General features: G+C 44.1%; 1 protein-coding gene across 2 annotated transcripts in view; it reads left to right on the forward strand.

Moving 5' to 3' along the window:
* The first annotated feature begins 449 nt into the window (after positions 1-449).
* Positions 450-13,084, forward strand: part of Kpna6 (karyopherin subunit alpha 6) — a 36,285-nt gene continuing 23,650 nt past the window's right edge. Inside the window, exon 1 of one of the 2 annotated variants that reach the window (XM_027399400.2) lies at positions 450-604. In XM_027399400.2, the coding sequence (XP_027255201.1) occupies positions 601-604 (4 nt within the window). In that variant the 5' untranslated portion in view covers positions 450-600. Of the gene's footprint in view, positions 711-13,084 lie in introns of both variants that reach the window. The other variant, XM_027399399.1, reaches the window with a different exon arrangement.

Here is a 13,084-nt window from a genome sequence, read left to right on the forward strand (position 1 = left end):
ACAAGTCACTTCCCCTCTCTAGACGATCCTTATTCAGTTCTATATGGCCTTAATTATAAAAAGAAGGGGTGTCTTTCTGGGAAAGGAGGCCTCACCATAAAGAAGAAATAAAAACAGGAAAAGTTGAGAACTTGGTACATTGTTCAGTATATATTCTTTGTAGTCCCCTTAAGCCTGTCTATTCCTTCCCTGATTGACACCTGGAGTGGCTGCCTTCTGGGGCCTTATTTTAGGTTTTTTGTTTTTTTGTTGTTTGTTTTTTTTCCTTGGTTTTTCGAGACAGGATTTCTCTGTCTTTGGAGGCTGTCCTGGAACTCTCTATAGACAAGGCTGGCCTCGAATTCACAGAGATCCACCTGCCTCTGCCTCCCGAGTGCTGGGATTAAACCACCAACGCCCAGCTGCCTTCTTCTTTAAACGCCTGCTCACCCTGTCATCTCCAGGAGGGAAAGGGGCGTGAGGGTTGAGAACGCGTTTAGTACGGTATAAAATGTTTGTCCCTGTCAGGCCGCCGTCCTGCAGGTCCGCCATATTGTCTGCCGAAGCTGCCGCTGAAGCCACAGCTGCGGCCGCCGCCAAGTCTGAGCGAGCGGAGCCGCGATGGGTGAGTGAGGCAGCTCGCAGATGGGTGCTCGGGCTGAGGTCTTGGGGATCGGGGTCTGCGAGGGCCTGTCTCTCGTCTGAAGGAGATGTCGGAAGCGTCCCGATAGGTACGGGAGGAGAAATCGGGTCGGGAGTGCCCCTCAGGCCAGTGCAGGGCCGGCGCAGGGCCGCACGGGGAGCCGCTCCCGGGGCTGGTTCCGGATGCCCGGCGCCCCCGGTGTCCCCACGTGGTGGCCTCGGGCCCGAGCTCGCGCGTCCGCGGGGGAAGGCAGGGCCCTGCCCTCGCCCTGCGCCAGCCTGCCTGCCTGCCTGCCTGCCTGCCGGGGAGCTGGGAGCGGGCTCGGGCGGCAGGCCCGGCCGCCGCCACGGGGAGCCCGTCCCCGCGGGCACTGGGCCGACGCGCTCCGGAGCGAGGTGAAGCCCTACCTGCCCACGTAGCGGGGAGAGCCCCTGGAGAGGAGGCGCGGGGCAGGCCGGCTCCCGACCGGTAACCAAGGGCAGGCCGGGTCCAGCGCAGCCCGGGCCTTGGAAGGCCGGGAAAATGCCCCAGTTCGGCTTGCCTCGGTGACAGGCTTCGTAGTGTTTAGAGAGCCCAACGCCAAGACTTCTTGGCATAGGCAGGCCAGAGATTGGAGGTTTCTGGACCAACTCTGGTTGGTTAGCAGGAAAAGAGAGACCTGTTGATCTTTTTTTAAAAAAGAGGACTCTGGATACGAAGGCCCCTGCCCAAAAGAGTACGATGGTGAAGTCTTTGAATTCAGAAACAAAACCAGCACTGGTAATTTATTGCCATCAGTAAAGTAAGAACTTTGCTAATCTGTATGTGCAGACATTGTTGTCAGCGCTTAATGTGTCTTGTTTAGCCTAATTCCAACCTAGTGGAGTGGTTGCTGTTGTTGTTCCTATTTTACAGATGGGGACACTGAGGCTTAGAGTGGTAAAGTAACTTATCCAAGGTCACACAGTGATTAAAACAGGGTGATCACTCCTGAGCTCTAGGATTTAACTGCTTTTTATGCTTTGGCCCCCTAGTGGTGGGCTGAAGGAAGGAAGGGACCGTTTTAACCCTACATAAAGTTGTGAAGGTATTTTGTTAGGGGTCCAGTTTGAAACCTTTAGTCTGAATGAAACTCAAAGGGTTCAGGGTGAATTGCTGACCCCCACCAACTTTAAGAGAAGCACCTCAATGCACTTCTGAAATTTCTTATGATTCCTGATCCTAAGGGAACACAAATTATTTTCCCTGCCTGTGATTTTCAAATCTGAACTGGCCTGACACTTCTCACACCTCATCCTCTTACTTAATTTACAAACAGAATTGCATAGAGAAGGTGTCTAGCACAGTGTACAACAGAACAGTATCCCTCCGTTTCTGAGCTTTCTCATCTCTAGAAAGGGAGTGTGCAGAGCCTAGCCAGCTCTATAAATAACGTGGCATTCTTCCCCACCTTCAGTAATAGCCGTTCTTTCCCCTCCAGAACCTTGTAGAAAGTTTAAGAAAGATCTAGGAGCAACTGGAGCCCTGGAAGGCAAGAGGTAATCTAGATTCATTTTTACAGATTGAGAACAATCTCAAAGAAGATAACATAGCTAATAAACAGCCTCCAGGAATGAGATTCTTCCACATTTTACTGCATATCAGCCTCTAAAATTTAAGGTGGAGCCGGGAGGTGGTAGCACACACTGTCACTTCAGAGGCAGGAGGATCTCTGAGTTCAAGGCCAGCCTGGTCTACAGAGTGAGTTCCAGGACAGCCAGGGCTACATAGAGAAACCCTGTATTGAGAAAAACAAAAGGGGGGGGGTGTTAAGTGAGGTATCTTTTTTTTTTTTTTTTTTTTCTTGTTAGAATGTGAAAGTTCTTCAGCACAAGAGCAAGACCTGACCAAAGTCCCAGAAAGAATTTTTAGTATATCAAGCCAGGTGACTTCCCGCTTAACTTCAGTGATCAAACTAAAGTAAGGATATATTTAATCACAGTGTGTAATCCTAGGTAGTTTGGGTAATCTCCATTACAACAGTGAATTGGTGCTTTGAGAAGATTAGGTAACTAGTGCAAGGCTAGTAATCGAGGCCCATTGGGTACTGGTTATCATATAGCCGGTCTTTACCCAGAGTCTGCTCTTTTGCCTCTTTACATATACTCTCCCAGGGCCTATATGTTATACTTCACTACTCACTTAATAGACCTTTGTTAGTGATTCCACTGTCTGTGTTGGTGAGGAAACTATAGATGTTCCTTTGCTCTTGATTTCTAGCAAAGACCTCAACCATTTGAATTCTAGTGGGTGCTGGCTATCTAATCACCATTCCCACCATCCTGCTAACGGGAATTTGTCATTCTCTTCCAAAATCCAGGGTGGATCTTGATTAATATAAACTCTCAACAGGTCTTTGTAGTTCTGTTGTCCTAGGCAGTGGTTGATTAGGCTGCTTAGATGTGAAGGGAAGTATGGGGAACTTGTGGAAGAAACTTTCTTATTTAAAGCTGCCTTTCTGGCTTTTTAAAGATTATTTGCTACCAGAAGTTGATGGTACACACTTTAATACCATTACTTGGGAGGCAGGGGCAATCAGATCTCTGTGAGTTTGAGGACAGTCTGTCTGGTCTACAGAATGAGTTGCCAGGACTATTTCACAAAGAAACTCTGTCTCGAAAAATAAACAAACAAAAAGATTTACCAGTTTACTAGTTTACTAGTTTTACCAAAGTGAGAGTTTCAGACAAGACAGCTGGAGGAAAGCTATGATAGAAATAGCTGATGCATCTATATGATCAGCACTCTTCTACGAACTCTTCAGTTTAATGCATTTCCTTCTCTGGTTCTCCTGTTTTAGTTGAAGAAACTGAAGCATAGGAACTCTACTGCTGAGCTCTGCTCCCACACTCACCAGACCTAGTGTGTATGTCTGTTACCTTTGTTTTTTTTCTTTTTGAAGGGGGGTGTGTTCTGTTTTTTATTTTTGTTCTCTTGTTCTTTGGTAGTCTGGGTATTGAGCCCAAACGGAATCCACTTGTCTAGAGAACATATAACTGTCGAAGCTTTTTTCGATGATCTTAATGACTTCTTTAAAAGTTTGAAGTCATGCCGCGCGTTGGTGGCACTCGCCTTTAATCCCAGCACTAGGGAGGCAGAGGCAGGCGGATTTCTGTGAGTTTGCGGCCAGCCTGGTCTACAGAGTGAGTTCCAGGACAGCCTCCAAAGCAATACAGAGAAACCTTGTCTCAAAAAAAAAAAGTTTGGAGTCATTACGATGGTGTGGTGGCTTGCACCATTTGTCCCAGCTACTCAGAAGGCTGAAACAGGAATTGCTTGAGCCCAACAATTGAAGGAGCCTGGACAATATTATAACAAGACCCTGTCTCAAAGAAGTTAGAGCTGGGTGGGTGAAATGCCTTAAAAGTCAAAGACTATTGTTGCCAAGCCTAATGTCTTGAATTTAATCCCTGGAACCCACAAATTGTCTCTTTCCACCATGCATGCACACACTTCCCTCTTGGTGAACATAGAATAAATAAATAAGAATTGGACTGGAGATATGGCTTAGTAGTTTAGAGCACCAGCTGCTCTGTGTTCAATTCTCAGCATCCACATGACAGCTCACAACTGTAACTCCCATTCTAGGGCATCCTCACACAGACATAGATGCACACAAAATAAAAATGAATAAATATTAAAAAAAAAAAAAGACTGGGGTTTGATTGCCAGCACCCACATGGCAGCTCAAAGTACAATGTAAACCCATATGGCAGTTTACAACTCTTTAGAGCCAGGAAATCCCAGGGAAGCCCAGACAGAATTCCCACACACATAAAAATAAATGCATCAATAAATAAACAACTGGCTGGGCGTTGGTGGCGCACACCTGTAATCCCAGCACTCGGGAGGCAGAGGCAGAGGCAGAGGGATCTCTGTGAGTTCGAGGCCAGCCTGGTCCACAATAGGCTCCAAAGCCACAGAGAAACCTTGTCTTGAAAAACCAAAAAATAAATAAATAAACAACTAAAGATGCAATAAAGTTTAGGTAGGTATGGCAGCACTGGCCTGTAATATCCTAGCATGTGAGAGTGTGTTTGGGATAGCCTATACTATATATAACAAGAGTTATCTCAAAACAAAACAAAAAACTAAGGAAATCGTATATGGTTGCTAGGAATGTACTGGACTCAGAGATCTCTCCTGCCTCTGCCTCCTGAGTGATGGGATTAAAGACACGAACCACCAGGCCAGGTTTATCTTGGGTTTTTTGTTTTGAGATAAAGCCTTACTCTTTATCACAAGGTAGCCTGGAACTCACAGTTTCCTACTTTAGCTTCCCTTGTGCTGGAGTTACAGGCAAGCTCCACCATACTTGTCTGAAAAAACATTTTAGGAGCTAGAGAGATGACTCGATGGTCATTCCTTTTCTTTCTTTTTTTCTTTTTTATGTTTTTGGAGACAGGCTTTGGAGGCTATCCTGGAACTAGCTCTTGTAGACCAGGCTGGTCTTGAACTCACAGAGATCGGCCTGCCTCTGCCTCCATAGTGCTGAGACTAAAGGCATGTGCCACCACCGCCCCCAGCAAAGTGCTTTGTTTTGTTTTTCGAGACAGGGTTTCTCTGTATGGCTTTGGAGCCTGTCCTGGAAATTCTCCATAGACCAGGCTGGCCTCGAACTCACAGAGATCCACCTGCCCTTGCCTTCTAGGTGCTGGTATTAAAGGTGTGCCCTGAACCCAGTTCTGTTTTTGTTTTTTTGTTTTGTTTTGTTTGGTTGGTTTTTGAGACAGGGCTTCTCTGTATAACAGTCCTCGAGCTCGCTTTGTAGACCAGGCTGGCCTCACAGAGATTCACCTGCCTCTACTGGGATTAAAGACTGCCTGCTCAGTGGTTATTCTTATCCAGGATCCAAATTCATTTCCCAGCACACACATAAGGCAGTTCACAACTACTTGTAACTACATCTATGGGCATCTGTCGTCACCCACACACAAGTACAGATGTGGACACACAAAAAATTAAAATTTCTAAAAGTTTTTGTTTTTTGTTTGTTTTTTAACTCACAAATCCAGTATTTAGAGACTGAAGAAGGATTACCATGAGTTGAAGACTGGCCTAGATTATACAGTAAGACCATGTCTCAAAAGAGAAAGTGAAGCCTTAAAGAAAACATTTTTATACAATTGTATACTGTGCATTTTAAGCTACTAATGCAAACCAGTAAAAATTGCCGCTAACAGTGCCTAGATTATGAGGCATAATTTGTAAAAAGTAGGTAGTTTTAAAAGTGGAGAGTAGATGGGGCTGGAGAGATGCTCAGTGGTTAAGAGCACTGGCTGCTCTTCAATTCCCAGCAACCACATGGCAGCTCACAACTCTCTGTAACTCCTGTTCCAGGGGATCCGATGCCCTCATGCAGGCATACTTGCAGGCAGAACACCAATACACATAAGATAAACAAATTTTTTTTAAAGTGGAGACTAGAGCCAGCAAGATAGCTGAACAGATAAAGGTGTTTGCTGCCAGGTTAAAGAACTGAGTTTGATCCCTGGACACGCTTGGAGGATAGAGATAACCAAGTCCTACAGATTGTGTTTGACCTCTACACATATATCCCAGACTACATACATATAAATTAATATTTTTTTCTTGAGTATAGAGCCCCTTACTTAGCAAAATGTTTGCCTTGAATGTACAAAGACCTGAGATAGTCCACATAACTTCATAGGCCAGACATGTTGGCAAATACCTATTATATTCCCAGCACTGTGTAGGTAGAGGCAGGAAGATCAGAACCTCAAGGGCAGCCTAGGCTAAGTAAGACCGATAATTAGCTATAGAGGACCAATGTAGACAAGCTCTCCCCATGTTTTGAACTGCCAAAATAGCCAGCTTTTTAAATATGTTATCTGTCTGGGTGTTTTGCTTGCATATATTTGTTCGTCACTTGTGTTTGGTATCCAAAAAGGCCAGAAGAGGTTATCAGATCCCCTGGGACTGGAGTTAACATGTGGTTGTGAGCTTCCATGTGGGTGCTAAGGATTGAACCTGTAGCCTTTGAAGTAAAGCTAGAGCTCAACTGATAATGCTTCTAGTCAGGTAATAGCTATTTATTTTGCTTTTCTATATTGTAGTTGGACACTGCATGATGCTGTCACTCCAGTCTCTCCTGAGTTACTTTGTGTAGATTTTTCTTAAAGCATAGTCACACCTATAGTGATGGTGCACACCTTTATTCCCAGCACTCCTGAGGCAGAGGCAGGCAGATCTCTCTGTGAGTTCGAGGCCAGCCTGGTCTACAAAGCTATACAGAGAAGCCCTGTCTTAACCCCCCCCCCAGCCAAAATAAAAAATAGTAAGGATATCCTACAACACCATTTAATCTCCCTAAGTCTCAGGTTCTTTAAAATGATATACAAGGAATACCTTTTTTTTTGAGATAGGGTTTCACTTTGTAGCCCTAACTGGCCAGCTTCAAATTCATTACATAAACCAGGCTGGCCTCAAACTCAAATAGATCCAGCTGCTTCTGCCTCCCCATTACTGGAATTAAAAGCATATGCCAACATATTCAACCAATAATACTATTTTTAAGGTTTTTAGTGAAGATTCAGTGAAATACTGGATTTGAGAAAATAATTTGTGAGCAGGGTATAATGGTATATGCCTGAATTCCTAGCCCTGAAGAGACTGAGCAGGCTGGTTGGTGGTGGTGCATGTCTTTAATCCCAACAGAGGCAGGTGGATCTCTGTGGGTTCCAGGACAGCCAGAGCTACATAATGAGACCCTGTCTCTGAATGAATGAATGAAATAGAGAGTCTGAGCAGAGAAGGATCATGAGTTAGAGGCCAGCCTGGACCATATACTGGTACTCTTTGTCTCAAAATAAAAACGCACTTTGTAAACCATAGAGGTTTTAGTGCTTTAAAAGCTCTTAAGTTGGTATCGTCTGTGGCCTCCCCTTTCTTTGTCAGGTGTGCTGTGTCAGTGTTCCTAAAACATACCTTGTCTTGTCAGTGCTCTATCTCAGGGACTCCATCCACTTCTAAAACCCTAATCAAAAGATCAGTGTGCAAGATTATCCTTTTTTTTTTTTTTATGTGTGTATAGTGCTCGGCTTGCATGTATGCCTGTAGGCCAGAAGAGGGCACCAAATATCATTACAGATGGTCATGAGCCACCATGTGGTTGCTGGGAATTGAACTCAGGACCTTTGAAAGAGCAGGCAGTGCTCTTGACCGCTGAGCCATCTCTCCAGCCCTGTCTATAAATCCTGCATTCCACTAATTTCTTCCTTTGTATGTAGCATTTCAGGTGGAGTGTAATAACATTCTGGAAATTCTTACATTTACTTATGGGTGTGAGTGTGGGTGTGCCATGGCACACCTGTAGAGGTCAGAAAGACAGCTTACAATAGAGTTTGTTCTCCCTTCCACTGTGTAGGTTCTTTGGGATTGAACTGAACTTTGGAATGTCAGGCTTGGTTGTAAGTACCTTGACCTGTGCTCTGACTGGCCTGTCTAGGAGATTGTCTAGGTACTATAGTAGTCCTTGAAAGAGATGATGATAGCGGCGACTGGGATGGCAATAGTAACAAAAGTTAAGAATCTGAGTCATCGGTCTTGGTGTTTTGTTTCATGTGGTGGCTGAAGCTGAGTGGGATTGAGGATCAGGTGTTACTCCTGGGCCTGTTGACTTGAGCAGCAGAATGGATGGTAATACTGAGATGTGTTTAAATTTAGACAATTTGGGATATCTCTGATTTCGGAGGGAAGGCATCCAGAAGACAAATGAATATAGAAGCAAAGAGCCCTGAGGGTGAAGTCTGAAGGGAATGAGGTTTCATTATCTGTTTATCTCTATATATCTAGTAACCATAGAAATAACAAATAGAACACGAATCTGCAGAAATTAGGCTAAAAAGAAAGAATAGGATCTGGGCATAGTGGTTCAGTCCTTTAATCCCAGTAGGGGAAAAGACTGGTGAACTCTTGAGTTCAAGGTCAGACTGGCCTACCAAGTTCCAGGACAGCCAGAACTACTCAGAAAGACCCTATCTCAAAAGGGTGTGTGGGGGGAGGCTAGGAGTACAGCACTATGGTTAGAGCATTTGTTTGACTTGTACAGATCTCTGGGTTTAAGCCCAGCACCAGAAACAAAGGAGAAGCTCAAGGCAAATGAGGTTAACGTGGAGGAACAAAAGAAGCAGTAGCCAGAATTAGAGAAAAGCAGTAGTGGATAGCTAAAAGACAAAACGAAAGCAAACAGAGTGGTAAGATAGGGTAAAAGAAAAAGAAAATGTTTGTTGAATTTAGCATTATGTGCTTGATCAATGGCCTTTACAAAAATTTTGATGTGAGAGCAAATAGGAGAGAGTTAAAAATAAACCAGACTGTTTTCAGAAATTAAAGGAGCGCTGGAAAGCTCAGCAATTAAGTGCACTTGCTGCTCTTCCAGAGGACCTGGGTTTGGCTCCCAGCACCCAAATGGTGGCTCACAGCTCTTTTTAACTCAAGTTCCAGGGAATTTTACACTCCCTTCTGGCCACCAGGCACACCTGTGCACATACATACATGCAAGCAAATGCCCACAGGCATGAAATAAATACATCTTGCTGATTGGTGTTGGTCCACACCTTTAATCCCAGCACCCAGGCACTCAGGAGACAGAGGCAGAGTTCCAGATATCTGAGTTCTAGGCCAGCCTAGTCTACAGAGCGAGTTCCAGGATGGTCAGAGCTACACACAGAGAAACCCTGTCTCAAAAAAACAAAAAACCTAAAAGAAAGAAAGAAAAAGAAACACACACAGGCAGACAGACAGATCGATTTTTAAGGGGTAGGGGGAATCTTGGATATGGTAATGCAAGCTGATCCCAGCACTAAACTCTGAATCTGAAGTCTGAATCCAGGCTGGTCTACATAGTGAATTCTAGGCCAGCCATAGTTATCAAGACTCTGTCGTCGTCCCTTTCAAAAAAAAAAGAAAGAAAAGAAATTTGGGTTTTGGGTGATAGGCCAGTTGAAGAATGCCTGCATGGGAGCAGCGGTATAGGAATGGAGAAAGAGACTGGAATCTGAGGATGGTCATAACTGAATTGACGTTGCCAAAGATGTTATTCAACTTTCTGGTCTGAAAAGCTAAGACCATATCAACACAGATTCCTAAACACCTTCAGTGTTTCTCTTCTTTTTGCTCTTGATGTTTGCTGGAGATGGTACCCAGAGACCTCGCATATGCTGGTCACATATCCCCAGCCTTTTCCTGATGTCCTAATTAATGGTTATTGTATCTGTGGATCGAAGTCAGAGAACAGCTTCGTGGAGTAGGCTCTCTTCTGCCCTTATATGGGTTCTGGGGATCAAACTCTGAGGTCATCAGGCTTGTGAGACCTGGAAAAAATGTCTGCCACACCATTCTAGTTAAAACAGTTACTAAACTGTTAAAAACAGCCGGTTTCTGTGCACTGTCCTATGTGGGTTAGTACTTGACCCTGTAATGAAAAGGTTTTTCTTCTTTGAACAGAAGAAAAAAGGAACAAGTTTCTTCTTTCAGGAATGAACTCTGATGTATGAGGTGTGAGTTTTGCCAGAAGACCCTGCCATGTGTGTTGTTCTATCTATCTCTCTGCTTTATCTGGTATGGGTTTCATAGTGTCTAGTGAGTATGAATGTTGAAGAGACGATGTCTGTCATTACATTTGTAAAGTTTCTCTTCTGTAGGGATTAATGTGTCACTACTAAATTTACACCAGAAGATTTTTCACACTTAGATTTTCGAGGTTTTTGTCTGGTACCAGTTCTTTGAATCCTGATGTCACTTTAATTTTAGGCCTTCCTATATCTAATACAGGTTTCTTTTCCCGTAATCGACAAGCAGATAGTATATCTTTAAAATTACTTGTATTTATTTTAAGTGTATGTTTATACGTTGGTGCCTGTGTGACATTATGTGTATCACGTGCATGCAGGTGCCTGTGAGAGCTTGAATGTGTTGGGATCCTCCGGAACTGTAGTTACAGTTAGGAACTAAACCAGGGTTCTGTACAAAAGTGTTTTGCCTACATGTATGTCTTCACACCATGCCAGGTGCCTGTGGAGACTAGCTTAAGAGCCTGCCAAATTCCCCGTGACTGGAGGGTTGTAAGCCACCATGTGGGTACTGGGAATTAAACCTGACCCCTCTGTTAGAATAGCCAGTGCTTTTAACCACTTAGCCATCTCTCCAGTCCCTGAGCATATCTTTTTTTAAATGTTATTTAGTGTGTGTGTTCATGTGACAACTCCCCCACACACACCTTTTAAGCTTTTATTGATAATAATTACCAAAACCCTAGAAACCTGTAAAGAATGACAAAGCCAGGTGGTGGTATCGTAGTCCTAGCACTCCAGAGGCTGAGACAGGTGGATCTCTGAGTTTGAGGCCAGCCTGGTCTCCCGAGTGAGTTCCAGGACAGCCAGGGCTATGAAGAGAAATCCTATCTTGAAAAAACAAAAAAGAAAAACTAAGCCAGGCGGTGGTGGTTCCCCTGACACACATGGTACACACACTTGCCTACATACACACAGATACAATCACAATCATTTTTTTTTTTTAAAGGAAGATAGTACTAAAAACTAAAATTTGGATCTCTGTGAGTATGAGGACAGCAAAGGCTACACAGAGAAAGCGTCTTGAAAATCACAAAAAAGAAAGGAAGAAAATTTGGCTGTGTAAGATTGAGCTTTGATGGGGCTAGAGAGATGGCTTATCAGCTAAGAGCGATTGTTATTCTTTCCAAGGATCCACGTTTGGTTTCTAGCATCTACATGGCGCCTAACAACCATCTGTAATTCCATTTCCAGATCTGTCACCGATTCCAGGCATGGTATATGGACACACATTCAGGGAAAACACCCATACACTTAAAATAATAGTAAAATAAAACTTTAAAATAAAATGAAGTTTTACATGAGCTTGAGTTAGTAAGTAATTAGCAGTCAAATGTAAATTTTCAATCAGAACACCTCTTTGAAGAGATTAGAGATTAGAAATCTGTGTGGTGTTAGAGAGTGTGATCCCAGGACTTCAAAGGGTAGAAACTAGAAAACCAGGAACTTTTAAGTTTTTGCTAGCTTATGCTACATAAGACCTTGTCTCAAGCAGGGCATTGGTGGCGAACGACTTTAATCCCAGCACTTGGGAGGCAGGGACAGGCGGATCTCTGTGAGTTGGAAGCTATCCTGGTCTACAAAGTAAGTTCCAGGGCAGGCTCCAGAGCCATACAGAGAAACCCTGTCTCGAAACCCCCCCCAAAAAAAAAAAAAAAAAAAAAAAACCCTGTCTCAAACAAAAACAAAAGAAAGCCAGGAAGTGTGGTGCACACATTTAATCTCTGCACTTGGGAGGCAGAGGCAGGCAGATCTCATCTCTCTCTCTCTCTCTCTCTCTCTCTCTCTCTCTCTCTCTCTCTCTCTCTCTCTCTCTCTCTCTCTCTCTCTCTCTCTCTCTCTCTCTTTCTCTCTCTGCATGTGTGAGTTCCAGGACTGTTACACAGAGAAGCCCTGTGTCAAAAAAAAAAAAAAAACAAAACCCAAAAGATAGAAGTTGATTTGGAGAAGAAGATGTAAAAGATTTTATGGGTGTTTTGCCTACATGGGTATAAATGCATCACCTGCACACAGTGCCAGTAGAGGCCAAAGAGGGCCTCTTGGAACTGAAGATACAAATGGTTAAGAGCTGCCTTTTGTGAGTGTTGGCAACAAACTCAGGGCCTGTGCAAGAGCAGTATGTGCTCTGAGCCAAATCCATCTCTCCAGGTACTAAAAGACTTTCTAAATGGAGGTGTTGAGTTTCAGTCTGGATTTAGTAGATGAGTCTTGTTCACTATGTTTAGAGACCTTGGAAATCATTTTGGACTGAACTAGAGAAGACTGTTTCATCAGCTGTGAGTAGGGGTAGGTAGTACCTTCACACATGCATCATGAGCCTTCCATGCCATGGTGCCGGACAAGAGTACCTCCTAGCAGGATTTGAAAGTGACTCAGCATAAGAAAGTAACTTGTTATATAGTGCAGGCTAATACACTGACCACATCTTTTTTTTTGGGGGGGGGGTTCCGAGACAGGGTTTCTCTGTGGCTTTGGGGACTGTCCTGGAACTAGCTCTTATAGACCAGGCTGGTCTCAACTCACAGAGATCTGCCTGCCTCTGCCTCCCGAGTGCTGGGATTAAAGGCGTGCACCACCACCGCCCAGCACTGATGCATCTTAACTAAAGATAAGTTTGTTGGGAAAGGGCTTGTGTGTTATACACCTGTAATCACAGTACTTGGGAGGCTAATGCAGGGGGATGGCAAGTTTTGTTTTTGTTTGCTTTATTTTTTGAGTTCTTTGAGACAGGGTCTTGTAGCCCTGGCCTGTCCTGAAACTTTGTGTTGACCAGATTATCTCTGCTTCCTAAGTGCTGGATGGTGAGTTTGAAGCCTACCTGGGCTACATGTTCGAGATGTTTAGTGTCTCA

Source organism: Cricetulus griseus, chromosome 2, assembly GCF_003668045.3.
Source record: "Cricetulus griseus strain 17A/GY chromosome 2, alternate assembly CriGri-PICRH-1.0, whole genome shotgun sequence".
Classification (NCBI taxonomy): domain Eukaryota; kingdom Metazoa; phylum Chordata; class Mammalia; order Rodentia; family Cricetidae; genus Cricetulus; species Cricetulus griseus.